Source organism: Crinia signifera, chromosome 2 (assembly GCF_055691185.1).
Source record: "Crinia signifera chromosome 2, ASM5569118v1, whole genome shotgun sequence".
NCBI lineage: Eukaryota > Metazoa > Chordata > Amphibia > Anura > Myobatrachidae > Crinia > Crinia signifera.
This window is the reverse complement of record NC_139218.1, coordinates 358,047,598-358,068,742: the sequence shown is the minus strand read 5'-3', so window position 1 is coordinate 358,068,742 and position 21,145 is coordinate 358,047,598. Positions and strand designations below refer to the sequence as shown.

The 21,145-nt window shown below is 42.1% G+C and overlaps 2 protein-coding genes across 4 annotated transcripts in view; one reads left to right on the top strand and one right to left on the bottom strand.

The window, feature by feature from the left end:
• The window catches only part of MTUS2 (microtubule associated scaffold protein 2), a 443,851-nt gene extending 430,942 nt beyond the window's left edge, over positions 1-12,909 (top strand). For all 3 annotated transcript variants that reach the window (XM_083169852.1, XM_083169851.1, XM_083169853.1), the window contains exons 14-15: positions 5,522-5,619; positions 6,599-12,909. In XM_083169852.1, coding sequence (XP_083025978.1) covers positions 5,522-5,619; positions 6,599-6,809 — 309 coding nt within the window. In that variant the 3' untranslated portion in view covers positions 6,810-12,909. The remainder of the gene's footprint in view (positions 1-5,521; positions 5,620-6,598) is intronic.
• A 2,383-nt stretch (positions 12,910-15,292) lies between these two features.
• SLC7A1 (solute carrier family 7 member 1) overlaps positions 15,293-21,145 on the bottom strand; it is a 59,688-nt gene continuing 53,835 nt past the window's right edge. Inside the window, 1 exon segment of the mRNA XM_083169850.1 lies at positions 15,293-20,980. Coding sequence (XP_083025976.1) covers positions 20,796-20,980 — 185 coding nt within the window. The 3' untranslated portion in view covers positions 15,293-20,795.

Sequence of the window (21,145 nt, the reverse complement as noted above, 5' to 3'; positions counted from 1 at the left end):
CGCCTTGCCGCCCCCTAACCCTGTCCGTCTCCCTGAAGTGGAGACGGACAGGGTTCCCGTCCCCCCATGCATCTCAGTCAGATGGAGCGCCTCTCCGCCGGCGATCGCCAGCGCACAGATTCTGGCGCTGGCAGAGCAATAGCGAGAGGCGCTCCATCTGTATGTCCCATTAGTGGTTATCTAAACTAGGTACAGGACAGCATAAAGTACAGTACTGTAGACCCCTCTACAATATGCATGCTTAAGAAAAAGTCATCCACTTTTATGTGACTATGGGGGTTATACTGTTCACTCCTTCTGGCAAATTCCTTCTTAGATGGACAAAACCATGTGCACTGCAGGTGGGGTAGATGTTACTTGTGCAGAGAGAGTTAGATTTAGGTGGGGTTTTACTTCAAAGTAAGATCTATATTGCAGTGTAAAAATAAAGCAGTCAGTATTTTCCCTGCACAGAAACAAATAACTCACCCAAATCTAATTCTATCTGCACATGTTTTTTTTTTAGATTAGATTAGATTAGATTCATTTATTGTTATTGCCCCTATTAGGACAACAAAATTCAGTTTTTACATCCAATCGTAATCCAGCACATAGACAATACATAATACATACACAATTATACAATTCATACGTAAAAAATATAAGATAGCATACCATACACTAAGACAATACTCCCTAAAAATCCATCCTCCTAAAAACCCAGCGAGTCAAGCCCATCTAACCAACCTAGCCGCTATTCAGTGCTAAAATAGCTGAAGGGAAGAAACTATTCCTTAATCTAGCGGTCCTATTCCTAAGACATCTAAAGCGTTTGCCAGACGGCAACATCGTAAATAAGCCCTGCGCAGGGTGTGTAGGATCCCTAACGATTTTATTTGCTCGTCGCAAACATCGCTTCCTCTGGATTGCTTCCACCGATGGTAGCGTGGTCCCCACAATCCATTCTGCCATTTTAACAACCCGCTGCAACTTCTTGCGCTCCTGCATTGTGCAATTACCATACCAAACTGTAACACAGTTGGTAATGATACTTCCTATAGCACAGCGATAAAAATTCGTCAATATTCCAATTTTTGTCTCTTTAACATTCTCAGGAAAAAGAGTCGTTGATGGGCCTTCCTCACCAAGCTCACAGTATTAGTTGACCAAGAAAGATCCTCTGAGATGCTAGTACCCAAAAACTTAAAGCTTTTAACCCTCTCTACCTCCGACCCTTCTATCTGAATAGGCCTTGCATGCTCAGTCTTATTTTTCCTAAAATCAACAATAATCTCCTTCGTTTTTTTAGCATTAAGCAACAGATTATTGATATCGCACCAAGCGACAAGAGACCGTACCTCCTCCCTATATGCTGTTTCATCATTGTCAGTAATGAGACCAATTAATGTTGTATCGTCTGCAAATTTAATAATGGTATTAGACGGATGAGCTGATCTACAATCCCAAGTAAACACAGAGTACAAAAACGGACTCAATACACAGCCCTGAGGCACCCCTGTATTCAATACTAACGGTGAAGAGCTGTTTAATCCCCATCTAACAACCTGCGGTCTGTTAGTCAAAAAGTCCGCAATCCAATTGCACATACAGCTATTGATGCCCAACCCGGATAATTTATTAACCAACCTGGCTGGGATCACTGTATTAAATGCTGAACTAAAGTCTATAAACAAAAGTCTAGCATAGGTGTTCTTTTTGTCCACATGCGAAAGTACCAAGTGAAGTAACATGGAGATAGCATCCTCCGTACTCCTATTCTTACGGTATGCAAATTGATATGGATCCAATAAGGGGGAAAGACAATCTTTCAAGTGTGCCAAAACTAACCGCTCAAAAATCTTCACATAATGATTGGCGTTAGAGCCACAGGACGATAGTCATTCAACCCCTTTGGATTCCCTGTCTTAGGCAGTGGGATAATAGTAGTGCTCTTAAAGCATGACGGCACAACTGACTTTGACAACGACAAATTAAAAAGATCTGAGAAAACCCCCGCCAACTGCCCTGCACAGGCTCTAAGAACCCGCCCGGGTATACCATCAGGTCCTGCTGACTTATTCACGTCCGTCCTACCCAATGCCACGCCAACCTCCTCTGCTGACAAAACAAGGGGCTGGCCACTTACAGGCATTTTAACTACTTCCTCACAATTCTCCCTATCGAACCGTGCATAGAAGTCGTTCAGCTCGTTCAGGAACGGAACATCCGAAATTAATAAGTCAGAAGCCCCTGGCTTATAATCGCTCACAGCATGGATACCTTGCCACATACGTCGAGTGTCAGATTTTATAAAATACTCCTCTATTTTTTGCTTATAACAATGCTTCGCATTTGCAATTCCCCTTCTCAGATCAGCCCTTGCTATTTTGTAGGCTTGTGCATCCCCGCTCCTAAATGCGATGTTACGTGCCTTTAACAAGTGCCGGACCTCCCCATTCATCCACGGCTTTTGATTGGGGTACACATAGATCTGTTTCTGAGTCATGACATCATTAATGCTTGCATTGATATATTCCAATACTGTATGAGCATAATTATCGATATCAACAGTTACGCCATCATCCTCCTGGGGCCTAAAACTACCCCAATCAGTATGCTTAAACTTATGCCGCAGCACATCATCCACCCCCTTTGGCCAGACTTTAATGTTCCTCACTTCTGGTTTCTCACGCCTTACACGGGGAGAATACTTAGGAGTGAGAAACAAACATAGATGATCCGACTGCTGCAGAATAAGCTCCCGCAATATTTGTGTAAACATGATCCAGAATTTTGTCTCCCCTGGTGTTACAGGAGACATGCTGATGAAACTTTGGTAAAACAGATATTAAATTGACATGATTAAAGTCCCCAGCAATAATAAATGCAGCCTCCGGGTGTTCTGACTGCTGTTTGCTGATCAACATGTGCAGCTCTTTCAAAGCATTTTTCGCCACAGCATCCGGTGGAACATATACTGCCATGACAATAGCTGATGTGAATTCCCTAGGCAAGTAAAACGATCTACATTTAGCCGCCAGAAATTCCACGTCGGTTGAACAATGCTGTCCCACAGTCACAGAATCTGTGCACCAAGATTTATTTATGTAAATGCACAGACCACCTCCCCTTGTCTTCCCAGAGTCAGTGACGATTTGTATTCTGGGATTAGGAAGAGGGAGGTTCTAATTGATGGGGTTATACAGATGGAGCGTGGCCCATCTTTGCGGAAGATCGCCAGCCGCCATCCCCCGCCAGCCCCTTTTGTCCACCTAAGAAGGAATTTTCCAGAAGCAGTGGACCAGTATAACCCCCTATGAGCAGTGTAGGCTCCAGAGGTCAGGCTGCAGCAATGTACAAAATTCAAATAGGGGAGCCACACCCACTGCCAGTGAGTCCGTTTGGAATGGCAGTGGGAATTTTGAAATGTGCTGCAGCCCCTCACTCACGGATAATGGATATGGATAGATAGATGGAGCCGCACTCATCTGTAGCACTACCGCGCCCATCTCGGTGTGCCGGAACAGGGACATGTGACTGTCTCACATGCTTGTGCGTCCATTGCCGCGAATGGGGCACGCGAGCCTCTCGCACAAGCTGCATGGTGCGTCGAGAGCCGCTGAGATGAGAGCGACTCCATCTGTATATTTATATATCAACAAAACACAATCTTCAATATTGCGCTAATTCTATTAATAAATGGTCACTCTTAACACTGAGCTCTCTACTAGTAAGAACTCAAACAATAGTGTTCTAAGCGCCCATGAACGTCAAAAAAAGATTTTTTTTTCCTGATTTCAACCTTCACAGAATTGAACAACTTAGGAATTATAAAAACATTTATGAAAAATTATAATAAAAATACAGTTTACAAGTTCCTTGTTGCTGGATTAATTCTTTCTCAATGGCTGTTTAACATTCGTAGATGTAGCATGTACCCGACGTGTTTCGTCCCAAAAGAGGAACTTCATCAGGGATTTTTTTATCTCCATAAGGTTTTTGACCCTACGGGCTTGAATTGTATTTGAAACAATTGTACGTTCTGTAAAGCAATTTCCCAAAATGGTCAATTTTTTTTTTCAGCTTATTAAGGTGCCCATACACGCACCGATCCCGACGTGCATTCTGGGCTAAAATAGCATAGCATTGCATGCCTTGTGCATGCAATGCGATGAAAAGCAAGTACAAAAAGTATGTGCAGCACATACTTTTTGTACTGTGCGATGAGGTGTCTCGAGAGCGCGCACCTCAAAGCACAGATCGCACCGCTGGGATTGGTGCGTGTATGGGCACCTTTAGACCTTGTATCCAAAACACTGGATTTATAGTGTGCACGGTCCTTTAATTTGTTTAGTAGTGGATTAGACTTACATATGATAAAACGTCTATTGGAAATGACAGTGTAAGGTCCAAAATACCAGTTATAGTGTGGCCGGCTCCAAGACCTGTCCCAGTGATTTTTATTCCCCTCTTTATTCCCCTCTTTAGTTTATAGAAAAGGTGGAACACAAATGTTTTTCAATACAATATTCAGCTAAAACAGTGCATGTGTCCTCATGTGAATCCAGCAAGCAAGTGTGTTATATATATATATATATATATATATATATAAAACTATATATATATATATATATATATATATATATATATATATATATATATATATATATATATATATATAACAACACAGACGGGTGGCACTCCAGAAATAAGTTCAGTAGTCAAACGATCAGGTGATCCAACGTTTCAAATGTTATTGCAACATTTTTCATCAGGGGTCCAGCACAACCACAGCAAGGGGTTCCAGGTCGGGTGCCCACATAGAATGGGGATGCAGCAAACAGGATAATGTAGCACTCCAGACCTCACAGCAAATAGTTTAAAACTTAACTTTTAATTTGCAACGTTTCAATGCCCGTGCGGCATTGTCATCAGGCTAATTTAGCCTAATGACAATGCCGCATGGGCATTGAAACGTTGCAAATTAAAAGTTAAGTTTTAAACTATTTGCTGTGAGGTCTGGAGTGCTACATTATCCTGTTTGCTATATATATAAATATATAAATATATATATATATTGAATTCCGCACTCCCAGCCAGCATTGAAAAATAATATGGGGTGCTCCTTTAAGGCAACACAGTGTGTCCCAAATGTAGAGCAGGGTAGGATATGGTTAATCCAATAAGGGCACTCACCAGAGTCTCATCATGAAAGGTTTATTGGTACATTACCAGTCAAAAAAAGCGGTGTAGGTCTACGTTTCGGCCACCAGGTGGCCTTTCTCAAGACACATCAGCAGTTGACGTCTTCACAGTACAAGAGTAGGGCTGGAAAGTGGGTATTGGTGGCAGGGTGGGGGGTGGGCAGTAAGTTGAAGTTTCCCCTTGGGTGCCAAGAGTCCTTACACCGGCCCTCGCTAGGTATCTACAGAGTACAAATAACATGGAATTGTTATTCCACTGTACTCTAAATACTCTTTTAGTTAGTTATGCCCTGAGCTGCTGTAGCACCTCCTAAAATCACCTTGTTTTGTTTCTGCAGGCTGAAGTAAATGTTATCCTGGAGGAAAGGATCCAGGTTCTCCAGCAACAGAATGAAGACATGAGGGCTCGCATCGATCAAAACGTTCAGGTCACCAGGTCTGTGGTCTCCGAGGGTCATTGAACTGTAAAAAAGCAGGGTTGCTAACAAATGAAGGTTATATTGGCAATTAATATGTCACTACTGAGATGTCACTTAAAGTATTCTGTATATTCTATCCCATCTTGGGGAACAATTTAGAAAAGAGCTATAACATTGGTCAATAAATCAAATTCGGAAATAATTAAAGTTTAACATGCAGGATTTCGATCAGAGTATGAACAGAGATATAAAAATAAGAAGTTGTCATACAGTAGGTGGACAATTCAATTCTCTGTGGTCAGAAAGGCATTCTGTCTATGTACCTTCGTTCACTTTTCCTCACACTCAACAAAGATGCACAGGAAATGAGCAAAGCTGAGCGGAACATTGGGCAGTACTCAAAATAGTGTAGGACTTTTAAAAAGAAAAACACTGGTGGAACGAGAACTAGAAGGTAAGGAGGAACTTTTACACAGATATATGGGCGCATATGTAGTAGGGTCTGAGTTTTCCAGTATTGCAGGATGCCGGCCCATCTCAACTAGTTTTTTCAAAGCGGAAGTCATTTCAGCAGCACCAGAGAAAAGACCTATGAGAGTGTAAAGGAGACTAGTACAGCCAGCTGAACCCCAATAGGGAATCTCCCTACAGTGATACTGTGATGAAAATTTCCTCATGAAGGGGAACCCCATATAGGTGTGAATACAACACCAATTAAGAGAACCATCAAACCTCCCAGAACAGACCATTATAACAGCTCACTTTTCCCAACTTTCCAACACCCCCATTACCAATTTTTCCACGCTTTCTTTTACTTTTTCTTTTCTTTTTTGTCCAAATTAGTAAAGTGAAAGTTAAAGTGATACTTACCCTCAGTTTCATCATTTTACCACCACACACACAAAATACATTTTCATTTGAATACAGGCAGCGCTTATGTCCATTGTCCAAACTGTATATATTGGAATTGTAACCGGTTGGTTCTTTTATTTTTAGGCAATTATCTGTTGAAAATGCCACTCTGCATGAGAGCGTGGAAAAAGAGAGTAAGGAGAAAAAAAGACTAAGTCGAACAAATGAAGAACTGGTTTGGAAACTTCAGACTGCAGAGTCCATGAGTCCGATAAAACACCCCTCATCTCCCATTAACCGCTCGTCATCATCAAGTCCGCTGTCGCCCTCTAAAATCGGCACAGCTCAAAGATGACCTGTCAGCAGTCAGTTGACATTTTTTTCCCCCATCCGGATTCTTTCTTTTTTAAATACACTTGCCGTAAGCAGTCCTCAAAGACCACACGTCACATCCGACGTATGTTTTTCTACTCCAGATATCTTTCATACAAACTTCAAGCCAAGGAAACAAAAACATTCCACTGATTATAATTACTCAAATACAGAAACCGCATTAATACTTCAGGTACATACATACAGTCCAATATGCTGGGGTTATATAAATATATACAGCATGTGTATTGTACACATGATTGCACACACTTTACAGGTTCATTTGTACATAGTTACTAATATGTACATATGAAATGGAAAGTTTTGTTTTTCGTCTTTTTTTTATTTATTTTTTTCCTTTTTTGGATAATTGCTGATGAATTTGATCAGCTGTTTTCTAACCCGTGCCTCTGTCTTCTCTACCTAACTGGGACATGTTCTGTCCATCCTGTTTGTACTGCTTATTGTAACAAGGAATCACTAATCTTTACAGACTTTTTTTTTTTTTAAGAAAAGCGCCTTCCAAATGCTACCACACTATCACCAGCCGTATCCCGTTCTTACAGAACAACGCCGCCTACGCAATAATCCAATGCTTCGCTCGCATGTCAGGCCTTTTTCTGTGTGTGTGTTTTGTAACAAGGCCCATCGAGGCTGCTTGTCTTCTTTTGGATTTAACATTGAGGATTTCATTACCGCACGTGGCCATCGGGGGGCGCTGTGCTTTTTTTTTTTTAAACATGAGACAAGCTGGATCTCTGATGTATATAGTATAGATTTTACAGCCCTTGCAAACCTTCGTGACTCCTCTTCCAACCACGACTGGATCATTAAACAAAGATGCCATATTCCCATCAGCTTGGACCCTACTACACTGTATTTATAAAAACATTGGTGTGTTAGACCCTAGATCCTGATTAATCTTCCATGTTACTCTTTGTTTAAGAAAATACACTGTTTACACGATAGATTTTTTTTTTCCTGTAAATTTTGTAACGCACATGTGAATATAGGATTCTGCCTGCGGATGAGCACCTCGTTTATAGTTTTGATTGGGAACCTGTTTTGTTTTATAGGTCAGCGGTGCCACATGAGAATATATATAGAAGCTCGGTAGAAATATTTATTTTGGAATGTAATGGATCTTATTACGAGTTGCGTGTACTTTTGTACTTGTTTGTTATTTAATTAGCCATGTCTTTCATAGACTTGCTGACACTTGGTGTTCACCTTCTCCACTGTGAAATATGCTGCAGCCACCGTACCGTCTTTATACTGAGGTTGTAAGAATACAGCCGCCTTTAGGTTACGGCAATGATGCAAACATGGAGTGCATTAGATATGTTTTTATAATGGCTCAAAAGGAACAAGAGAAACATCATGATTATTTTAATTTAAAATTCAACAACGATACCATGAAATTTATACAGGTAATCCAACACTTTAGAAGCGCTCTACTTTGTAATGATGGAAGCTACAGGTGTAGCTGATAAAATCTTGCTGCAAAGCTCCGTCTACAGTAGGTTTGAGTAATAAAACAAAGAGGTCTTTAAAGAGAAGAGAATCTCTCTTCCCTATTGGCCAATCTCCCTGCCACCACGCCGCAGCGGCACGTTTCCATGACAATGCAGCCACTTGCTCAAAACATAGACTTCAGGCTATAAAAGCTATAGCAAAGAGTATATTGATTGGCTCGTCTCATCCGTGATGCTGAAATGATACAATGTGTGTACTTGGATTTACAGAACAATATGTGTCTCTCAGGAACTACCCATATTATTATACTCAGTAACAAGATTTAAATGAAAACTTGTATTTTTACAATATGTTCTTATTCAGTATCGAGCCCACAAATGAGCCATAATCATGTAGATTATACGATTCAGCACCCCACAGGGTGAGGAGGATGGAACGGGTTTAGCTACAGCCTCTGCTTGGGTCCGTTGTGTTACAGTGCACGGTCTGACAGACACTTGTCTGTAGAACATCATTGCCCTTCCTGTGAGAAAAGCACTCATTGAGCAGGTTGGCGACTGTGCCCTGGTCTTGCTTGACAGGATTACTCTCTGCGATGATTGGAGAACTTTGTCCGTGGCATGTTGGATGAACTGAAGGCCCAACTCTGTGATCATAGTCACATAGTGTTATTCAGCTTCTGCTAATGGGCTGCATGTGGGTCATCTGCTGCCACCCCAAACCAACTACCATTGAGTCCTGGTCAGAGATATTTAGTAGCATTTAGCATGGCAGTTGGTAGGGCTCCCATATTTGAATGTTGGACTGTGCTGCAGCTCCACCGCTGGAGCAGACACTGGTCACAAACATCATAGGCTCCATATATTTCATTGGCAATTCTGCCCTACTGCAAGAGTGGTCCTACATCCGTCTGTAGATGATCAACTCCCAAGTGAAGTGGGTAGCACCGGCGGCAACAACGCACTTCAAATTGAGGTGCAACATAATGGCCCTGGTTTACAATGCTGGAAAACAGGGCAGACATGCCGGTCTTAGAGGAACCCGCACACTTAGCCACATCATGAGCATGTGAACTGGGGACACTACAGTGTGTCTCACACATTTGTGGTGCTGGACGTATTTACACATGATAACATCATAAACATATATTGGTCGTTTCGTTACCGGGGCCCCACAAAAACCTTCATCAGGCCATGGTTACTGTGCCAGGATTTAGTAGACTAATACTACAGTGGTGTAGGGTAAGTGAAATATCTAGTATTCCTTAAAATGGTCAAGATACACTGTGATATCACATATACATCTAGATATAAAGTAATTTATTTTGTAGCCAAATAAACATACCTCTACCTGCTCATGTGCTGTAATGGCTTAGTCCAGGCATGACAAACTGTGGCCCTCCAGCTTTTATGAAACTACACATCCCAGCATGCCTTGCCATAGTTTTAGCATTCCCTAATAGAAAAAGTGTGGCAAGGCATGATGGGACATGTAGTTTCACAACAGCTGGAGAGCCATAGTTTGAACATGCCTGGCCTAGTCATTAGCAAGCAGCATCAGTCCCTATGAGATGCAGCTGTGGATAGAAAACATATGGAGATCAGTTATAAACACAGAGGACCGGAGGAGGGAATGTAATGATTACCTCTGTGCGCTCCTTCCAATAAGAACACACGGTTCGAGAACGGAAGCCATTGTGCAGCATCCCTCCAGAGATTTATCAGTTTTCAGGGCTTGGTGAATGTGCTGCAACCACATTGGTCCACCGACGATGAATAGGCGGGTTATTTAAAACATGTGAAAACTACTGTGTAATATCAATGAATTAGGCCCCTTTGTATTCTCTGCACTGTTCAGCACTTCTATCAAACAGCAACAGTGACATCTGCAGGTCATAAGTACTACAACACACAGGAGGATGAGCACAATAATAAAAAGTTGTTTTGTTTACCAAACATTAAACTCTTGACCATTGTGATAGATATTCTTGAAATAATAATTAATGCAGTGAAAATGACTTAGTCTTAGATAGAGCTTTATCTATATTTTATCTGGTGTGTGTATGTCCCTCTGGGAAGTTCTCATTAACCTTTATGTTTGTTTAACCTAGTAGGTGTCCAACTCAGCCCTCAGGATCCCAATAATGTTCACGTTTCCCAGGTCACCCAGCAGGAGCACAGGTGTAATCATTACTCACTGAAACATTTTAAAAGATCCACAGGTGGTGCTAATTAATTCACTTGTGATTCTGGGGAAGATTTACTAAGCTTAATAGAGAAACGGTGGAGAGAGATAAAGTACCAACCAATCAGCTTTTAACGGCCTTGTTACAGGCGGTTTTTTAAAAAATGACAGGAGCTGGTTGGTTGGAAGTTTTACTGTCTCTCCACTTTATCACTGTCAAAGGCTTTGTACATCTGCTCCAGGGTAGACCTGGAAACCATGAACTGTTTGAGGTCCTGAGGACAGAGTTTGACAACTTATGGTTAACCAATAACTTACTCTTCTACTTGTTACCAAAATGTAAGCAAGTATTTTCGGTACTTGTGTAGTTTCACGGCAGCAGCCTAAGCTACGTTATCAGAGTAGCCTAACGGCTGCCTTACTTGTGTGGTTTCACGGCGGCAGCCTAAGCTACGTTATCAGCGTAGCCCAACGGCTGCCTTACTTGTGTAGTTTCACGGCGGCAGCCTAAGCTACGTTATCAGAGTAGCCTAACGGCTGCCTTACTTGTGTAGTTTCACGGCGGCAGCCTAAGCTACGTTATCAGCGTAGCCCAACGGCTGCCTTACTTGTGTAGTTTCACAGCGGCAGCCTAAGCTACGTTCTCAGCGTAGCCCAACGGCTGCCTTACTTGTGTAGTTTCACGGCGGCAGCCTAAGCTACGTTATCTGCATAGCCCAACGGCTGCCTTACTTGTGTAGTTTCACGGCGGCAGCCTAAGCTACGTTATCTGCATAGCCCAACGGCTGCCTTACTTGTGTAGTTTCACGGCGGCAGCCTAAGCTACGTTATCTGCATAGCCCAACGGCTGCCTTACTTGTGTAGTTTCACGGCGGCAGCCTAAGCTACGTTATCTGCATAGCCCAACGGCTGCCTTACTTGTGTAGTTTCACGGCGGCAGCCTAAGCTACGTTCTCAGCGTAGCCCAATGGCTGCCTTACTTGTGTTGTTTCACGGCGGCAGCCTAAGCTACGTTATCAGCGTAGCCCAATGGCTGCCTTACTTGTGTAGTTTCACGGCGGCAGCCTAAGCTACGTTATCAGCGTAGCCCAACGGCTGCCTTACTTGTGTAGTTTCACGGCGGCAGCCTAAACTACGTTATCTGCATAGCCCAACGGCTGCCTTACTTGTGTAGTTTCACGGCGGCAGCCTAAGCTACGTTATCAGCGTAGCCCAACGGCTGCCTTACTTGTGTAGTTTCACGGCGGCAGCCTAAGCTACGTTATCTGCATAGCCCAACGGCTACCTTACTTGTGTAGTTTCACGGCGGCAGCCTAAGCTACGTTATCAGCGTAGCCCAACGGCTGCCTTACTTGTGTAGTTTCACGGCGGCAGCCTAAGCTACGTTATCTGCATAGCCCAACGGCTGCCTTACTTGTGTAGTTTCACGGCGGCAGCCTAAGCTACGTTATCAGCGTAGGCTGCCGGCATGAAACTACACAAGTAACTACTGTTGCCGGGAACTGCATCTCTATCCCCGGCAAGCCTGGTCAGCGCCTCCCTCACACCGGCAGCGCCAGCATCATCCCCTCTCTTTGGGATGCGTTACGCGTCCTCCCGACCTTTTCATACCCCCACTAGCCACGTCGTTGTGGAGTTGATTTTATATAGTGTGGCAAGCGCAGCGAGCCCGAAGCGTGGCGAGCGGACGCAGATTACATGTAAGGTCATCCACGTCTGCTCGCCACACTATATAAAATCAACTCCGTGGATAGTGGGGGTATGAAAAGGTCAGGAAGATGCGTAACTCGTCCGCTCGCCACGCTTCGGGTTGTCGTGGATAGTGGGGGTGTTTCAGGAACATATTCACACCTGTCATATCATACATCTGAGACAGTAATGACGACATGTGTCATATAATGTACTGCTGACTGACTACAATACCGCTGACTGACTATGCTGGATCTGGCAGGGATGCTAGCGGCCGCGGGAACACTACACTACTTCCGACTGACTACGCTACTTCTGACTACGCTGGCTGCGGGAGCACTACGCTGATTCTGACAGTGACAGCTTAACTGCCGCCGTGAAACTACACAAGTACCATATTTTCTCAGTTGCTCCAGGTTACAGCAATCTGTACACATTGCTTTTCAGAAGCGTTGGCCACAAAATGTTATTTGGACTAAATGAATGAAATAGCTGCTTTCAGCACGGAATGCTCTTTGGCTTAGCACTGCAGCTTGCAAACAAGATAGCAATAACTGTAAGGTGTGTCCGTATCCTGTGCACCCAGATCTAGCAGTTGCCACGCGTCTTGTGGTCTCCCCAGTACATATGTAACATGACTGGCTGTTTCATTAGCTGCATCTTTCTTTTTTGAGCATTGAAAGTTTGGTGATTTCCATTGTCAGCAATAAAAATAAAAACTTCCTTGAAATATATTTTGCTTCGTCTAATCATATTGGAATTCCCCACATTGCAGTATAGAAAGATATTGTATTTTTCCCATAATGGATAATGTGTGTACACTGCCTTCTGCTGCACAACAAAGGACTGATCCTTAGGGGTAAATTTACTAAGATGGGCAGTGTAGTGAAGATGGGCTGTTGCCCACAGCAACCAATCAGAATCCACTTCACATTTATTTAGCACCTTCTAGACCAGGGGTGGCCAAACCAGTCCTCAAGCTCTACTAACTGCCCATGTTTTCCAAATCACCTAGCTGGTGCACCGCTGTAGTCATTACTAACGGTCACATGACTGGAATCACCTAGCTGGTGCACCGCTGTAGTCATTACTAACTGTCACATGACTGGAATCACCTAGCTGGTGCACCGCTGTAGTCATTACTAACTGTCACATTATCACTGCATTCATTCCTACTATAGATCCACATGTTGCCCGACACACATGAACTGTTGGTAGATCTGGAGGACAGGCTTGCCCATCCCTGTTCTAGAAGATAAGACAGAATAGGATTGGTTGCCCATAGAAACATCCCATCCATCTTCGTAAATAAACCCCTTAGAGCAGTGGTTCTCAACCTCGGTCCTCAGGACCCCCAACAGTTCTTTTTTTTCCCCCACACAGAATCAGAAGTGAAATAATTAGCCCCACCTGTGGATCTTTTAAAATGTGTCATGATAATGAGTGCACCTGCTGGGTGACCTGGAAAACATGACCTGTTGGGGGATCCTGACGACCAAGGTTGAAAACCACTGCCTTGGAGAGAGGACTGGTTTACTATAATCCTCAGTAAATTGGCTTTGTTCCAAAAGGATTTCTTTGCCATAAGTACCACGATAAAAATCCCACTGGCTGCAATGAGCGTTCATTTGGATTTACCAGGAGGCAAGGCAGTAGTATGGACCAGGCTGGCCTACAATGAACTCTCAGTACGGTACAGTTTTAATTGCTGGTAGGAGGCAGCTTGTTGTCAGCCATCTCAGCTAGCTGGTATCTCCTGAACAGAAGGGCTCAGTGCAGGGCTGATTGGAAGGGACACATACATACAGGAGTTCTAAAGGCACGGGATCAGCAGTCCGCCAGGGCCAGTATTCCCACATGGTTGTAATGCCACTTAACTCTCAATAACCCATTACAGGTGTCCGGCATATCCCAGTGATAAGAGAATCAAAATTTTAAATGACGACACGTTCGCATACATTTACTGTAGATGGACATTGGGATTTAATTGGCAACAGACATGCATTTTTATAATAAATTATAATAAAGGGTTAAAGCATTTTAGCCATGCAGGCATGATAACTAACATGTCGCTTTAGCAGCATGTTAGCGTTATCTGTTGCAGGCCCAGAGGCTTCCCACATTGCGGAGAATTTGGTATATTGAAAAAAAAAAAAAAAAAGATAAGCAGTATATTTTATAGACCAAGGCTAGCCAATGTACGGCACACCGGCTGCTGAGGAAGTACACAACGCATCATGCACCTACTATAAAACTTTGGCAATGCATGCTGGGATGAGTAGTTCTGCAGCAGCTAGAGTGCAGTAAGTTTCCCCTGTTGTGGACAAACCCAAACAAATAATGGAAGAGAGAGGAGTTTGGATTTTTCCAAAACAGAGTCAATCTTGCAATGTGTTACATTAAACATACACTGCATCACGGATATGTCATGGATGGAGGGAGAAAAATGGGTAAGCTGTACCCCTTTCAGACTGCCATAATAATCTGGGTTATTGCCAGGTCAACCCAGGTTGCTGTTCAGTCAGAAAGGGTCCTAAATAATGAACTTGGGGCAAGCAATCCAACTCAGGTAGTGACCAGGGTTGAACATGGGAATGACCTGGGCCACAGTGCAGTGTAAACTGGTATGACTGACCAGGGTTCACTTTACAGCAAGGGTAGAGCCAGATTCCCTGGTGCTTGGTGATGAGGTTATCTCCAAGTGCTGGCAGAAGGGAGATTGTATCATCAGTGTATGAGAATTAATTGTGTTGGACCCACAGTGTAAACAGAGTCTGTCCCAAGTGCACATCCAAGTTAGACCAATGTTAAAAATCCTCGGTCACCTAGGATTTTTATCTGAAAGGGGTATTAATAGGATTTCTTAATAGACGGGCTACTTTTGGACAATAAATATCTAATGGAGGAAATTGACGTCCTTCCGGCAACACCAGAGAAGTTTTCTGGATATAGCCTATCGCTCTGACTGTGTGATAGGTACTAACAGAGGAACACTGCTCACCAATGAGGAGAATGACAGATTGTCCTTTTTGGTTAACTTCGTGTTCTATACATTTTTAAACACAAATGTACTGTACATTTCAAAACAAATTAGACAAAAGACAGGACAATGGCAAATGGGTTTGCAAGATCATCTCGACTTTATTCTGAACATATGCACAAGCGCGTTTCGCAAGCTTCGCAAAAAGTCCTTTTTTTAAATATTACCCCAAATCTTTCCCTAAGATTTTTCCATACAAATACAAAATTTAACCAAATGAGCAACAAAATTGTCTAACAGCGTACTTAAATAAGATAAATACTACAAACCTATTTACAGAAGATTAAAACATTTACTGTACATACCAAAAAGGTAAAAAACTGAATTTCTCAAAGAGTTTTTACACAAAAATATAGATTGTGGGAGGGCAAAAAACTTTACTGAAGCACATTTCATAAATGGTAGAAAGTACGTTGAAAAGAAGGAAAAAGGCACAATTTCAGGGGGGGGGGGGAATCATGACTTGGATATGATGAGGACTGTGGCAAGTAAGCGCTAATGTTAGCATTGCAGATTAGATTGACAAGCATTATGTAACTTTACAGTGTAAGTCCTTGTAGTACACACAGAACAAAGAGCCACTGAACCTGTAGATAGAAGTTCCAGGATGCGGTTTGTGCCCTTTGTGGATAGCTGAATGTTAGACATTTCCTTCTTAGCGCACATTTCTGGCTCAAAAAAAAAGGTCTGTTTTATTCAAACGTCTACATTCTAGAAAGACAGAAACTGGTGTATGTACTTAAGTTAGGTTTAATACAAAGCATATTAAATGTCACATTCAGTCATCCTTTAACGGATGACGACATACAACTATCTTCCACAAACCCTCAAGAATGTTCGATGTACTAGAAGTATATGGGCACCAATGAGAAATTGTTCCAGACAATTTCAAGTAGAATACATTCTATGGCAATAATGTTCCATGCTGCCGGCAGCATTAATATCGTACACACTTTGGGAAAAGATTTTATCATGAAACACACATGGAAGTGTAAATAAAATTGTAACCTCATATATGATATACATACGCACATAATAAAAAAAATATCTTGGCCTACAGTGCCAGTTTGTCGCCCAGCACTTGACAGACTCAGGATCTAGGTGCCACATGATCCTGGTAAAGGGAGGGGGCGCATGTAAGAAACCTTGGAGTCTCAAAAATTCCAACCAACCAGCTACTGTCATATTTCAATGGCAGCCTGTAACACGAGGAGCTGATTGGCTGGTAATGTCTCTCTCTCTCTGGGGCTTGATACAGGTCACCCAAAACGTAAACTTCTGGATTTTGCATCAAATCTGAATATTTCATAATGGATGCATTAAATTAAAAATGGACTTCAATCTCAAAAACATGTATTCATTACGTTATATACACAGTAACATTTAGGCAGTGAGATGGGAAAAAAAAAATCAAAAATAAAGGTTTACTCCGTGATATTTTTAATGATGGCACTTTCCCTCTTTGTTGTTGCTAGGACCCGTCCTATCCAGTGCAATAATTACAAGTGGGAAGGGGCTGAACTGTGCATGGTCGTTTTATGTTAGGTTTAGAATTTTTTTTTCCCCTAAAAGCAGTCCTACAATTTATAGCGGTCTATGCTGGGATTTTTCAGCAGAAATGTTTGGTGTAAATATACAATAGACAATATTTGTACAGCAGATTCCAAGGAAATTGGCCACAAGTATATAGCGTTCTCCTAGACATTAGCACATGAGCAATTCTATTGGTGGGGATACATAATAAGTGAGCGCAGTTAGTATCAGGTGTCAGTGAGGCTAGATGTATGTGGGCACATCCGAAGCAGATTTTTGAGCATACTGATGTGTAAATACAATGCACTGCATTTACTGCAATCTCATACAAGCATAGATGCATAAACCGCAAACTTTCCGGTTTACAATATTTATAAGGGGTGTCTCATCGTACAAACAAATGACAGACTCCTCCCACTACTGTGACATCACTAACAAAAGTGACAGTAGTTAATGTTCCATGATGGAATGCATATTCATTGTGGTAAATAAAACTAGATACTGTCCAACAGATATGTAACGTACGCCCAAATCGCTATGTATTTAGAGGCCAGGTAACCAGCAGACACCAGCTAGTGTAGTGAGGACTGGCAGATATGTAAATGACACAGACTCTCACAAGCACAGAAGAGGAAGTTATGTGCTCGATCATACAGCTGGTGAATACAATTCACCTAACTAGAATATAAAAAAATTAGATAAAGTATATATAAAAAAAAAAATAGTTATGTCCAGTCCCCCCCCCCAAAAAAAATATATATAGAAGACAGACTGGATCTTATATCACAAAAACTGCAAAACCTATGGACAAGAGGTCCAGGAAAGCATTTGGACTAGTTTCCCAGCATAGGATTATCACTGAAGCAAGGCATATACTACAAATTCATCATTTACACTGGGCTTAAGCAGTGTTAACATATATAAAAGAAATAAATGATTAGGCTTTCATATAAAACACTGTAGACCAGACGTTCTCACATACCGTAAATTCCCATGGAGGACCGTCCACTCAATAAATAGTCTACTACAACTTACCCTAATGAGAGGCAAAAACATCTCATTGTATATTCCATCCCCACTTCCCAACACCAGGTCTCCAGCTTTCTTAGCCATAGGGGTCAATTCAACTAGAAGAATACCAGAAATTCTGGACTGTTCACTGGTTGGGAGCACCAGGGATTCTGAAGTATGTCCAGCACCAATTTTACCTTAAAATTAAGTCTTTACTTACATTTATTTCCCCTGCGGGTTATTATATAGCGCACACATGTTCCGCAGCACTATACAGAGGATATTTGAACATTCACATCAGTCCCTGCCCCAGTGGAGCTTACAATCTATATTCCCTACCACATGTGCACGCACACACAGACATTCTAGGGTTAATTTTGTTTCGTTGGAAGCCAATTAACCTATAAATATATATTTTTGGATTCTGAGAGGAAACCGGAGTACCCAGGAGGAAACCCACGCAAGCACGTGCAATGAACTGCAAACTAATTTCCTGTGAGGGCAGCTCACAGGGCCCATTTGGCTCCCAATTGAATTGACCCCTTAGCATAAGTGGGTGAGAATGACGGAAGTCTAACAGAGGACAATATAGAGTACAATCGGTAGCTCTACACTAGGAAAAGATCAGAATTTTTGGGTTACAAAGGTTTATTGAATGGCGCTCATACTTGGTTATACTGTCTGATGCTCTACGAGGCAATCCAATTGTGAGGTTCCCAATACAAAACTTGAATGCATGAACAGCAAAACTACCATGGTTTACTCTTAAGCATATTGTGGGGCTGTTTGAATAAGATATGTAGCTCAAAACTGCACCAGGACACCAAATATAAACAGTTTCAAGACTGGCCAAACCGGTCTTTGAGACCCGTTTTTCAGACCTCCTAGCTGGAGCACAGGTGCAGTCATTACCAACGGTCACATTTTCAACATGAGCTGCATTCATTTCTACCAGACACATTCAACAGATCCACAGGTGGCCTGGAACATAGGAATTGTTGGTAGCCCTCATGCTTGGGACACCCCTATAGAGATTGGTTATGTATAGCTTTCTCGCGAAGCCTTATGCAGCGTGGGCACAGTACAGTAAAGTGGATTCTACCATTAAACATGGATGCACCACAATATTGCTTTGGGGGTCTGCTAGAGACCTGTGGCCTTATACTACATGGGGTGAAATTTAATAGGATGAGAGATTCAGAAAGTGAGAGATTTGGTAAGAAATTTCCAGTTTTTTAAAGGGGCAATCATTTACACTGCAAAATCAAACTGGTTGTGCACTGTAAAGGATTGCCGCTTTAAAAAAAAAAAAAAAAAACCCCTGGAAATCGCTCACTTTCTGAATTTCTCGTCCTATTAAATTTCCCCAATGATCTCAAGAGGACAACCAGCATCACTATCTAGATACATCGGATTGCGTCTTGGCCCACACATCTGAAGGACTAAGCCTTGGGAAAATATATTCACCTCTGAATGTTCCCACCTGAATATATAAACAGGCATCTGGAGAAAATAATCCCCTTAATCAACAACCACTTTTTTACAGCCTGATAGAGGGCCAGATTCTCTAAGCTTCAAAAGTGATAAAATGGAGAGTGATAAACAGCCAGCCAATCAGCTCCTACTTGCCATGTCACAGACTGTGTTTGAAAAATGTCAGGCAGGAGCTGATTGGGTGGTTGTTTATCACTCTCCACTTTATCACTTTTGAAGCTTAGTGCATCTGGCAACTAAACTTCATTGGGGAAAAGAAGAGCAATCTGTATCAGCAACTCAACTACATGCTCTGGCAAAATAACATTACTCCCTTGTTCTCCAAAACTACGACTTAAAGTAAAAGGTTTGAGAAAGCCAAAAATAACTAGCTACTGCAAGTCATAAAGGCCGACTCCACCTCTGGAAGTTTCCATTTATCTGAGAATGTGCATCCAGGTAGAACAGTGTGAATAGCTGTGTGCTTTCTTGTTGTGCGTCTCACAGCTCAGCACAGTGCCAGGATACCATGACCGATTGTCTATCTACTCACAGGATAGAGATGATGTAGACTTCAGTTGGTCTTCTGTAAAGCATCATAATGCACGTTACAGTTTGACAGCAAACCAATCAACATTCTAGCTATCATTTACTTGTCAATTCTAGAAAATATCTAGAGATCTGATTGAATAAACGGGCACCGCCTAATGAGCCCTCCTTGCTTTGTTTCTCTATGTAGCACAGTGGGTTCAAATAATAATTCTGTTACGAAATAAGTGAAGTTGTAACTAAGTGCTTGTTTGGTCAGGGCCATCTTTAGCTTCTGGTTTATGTCCCTGTATGTTCATTTACTGGCATCAAGATCCCTCTTATTATACAACATTGCTGAACAATTAGGGGCTTTATAAATAACAGTTAGTCCTTATCCTAAGATCTAAAGGTCTCTGGTCTGATGTACTCATCTGATCAAACCAAACATAAAAAGTTTGCTAAGTAAAATAACAATAAGTGCACATTTAATTAGGAGGGGGGGAGGGGGAACAATTACTTTTTTTTTTTTTTAAATGGACTTTTCTTCACTATATAAAAAGCAGGCTGCCAGTGCTAGTTTGTATGTGGGATCCATACTCTGCACGGATACCTTCACAACTCTGGGTCATATATTTTAAAAATATATGCCAACATATAGGCTGGAGAATGGTATCACACCCTCTAATACCCACAACAATATCCAACATTTCCACCAGGTTTTTTTTTCCTTTTCAAGTTAAAATTAATAGTAAAAAAAAATAAAAAAAAAAATAAAAAAAAAATCCTGCTGTTGCCAATTACACTAAGTAAGTAAGTCGGTTGTGTAGACGGCATTCGGGAGATATCCGAGGCACAGCAGGCCCGGTACTTTATACGCAAGAGCCATTCATTGTGTTGGGAGAATAGCAGCATGGATAGGCGGCTCTGGCGCTACCATTTGGAGGTACGTCTGTGTGGGTGTAGTGTGATTTCTGCAAGCTTCTGGTAAGAGTCCTTTGTCAATGGACTGGGCAATGTGAATGTACCGCTCGCTCAGGCATCCTCCTCCTCTAGCCCCCACGTAGTCACCTCATTGGAGGCTGCTGGGTCGTCTAGAAATGCTTGTTTTTCGTTATTGTGCACATAAGTCCTTTTATAACTATCGGCGTTAATGTCTGGTACGGAGTTAGCTGCTTCTGTGCTGTGCCACATTCCGTAGAGGAAGTAGATTAAGAAACCTGCGCACACACACATACAAGAAACACCGTTACTTATGTATAACGCAGAGTAATAATGTATAACACAGAGTCATAATGTATAACACAGTCATAATGAAGACAAGCATGATAACAATGTTAAGGTGGCCATACACACACAGATTTATCTGCAGATCTGTCTGGTTA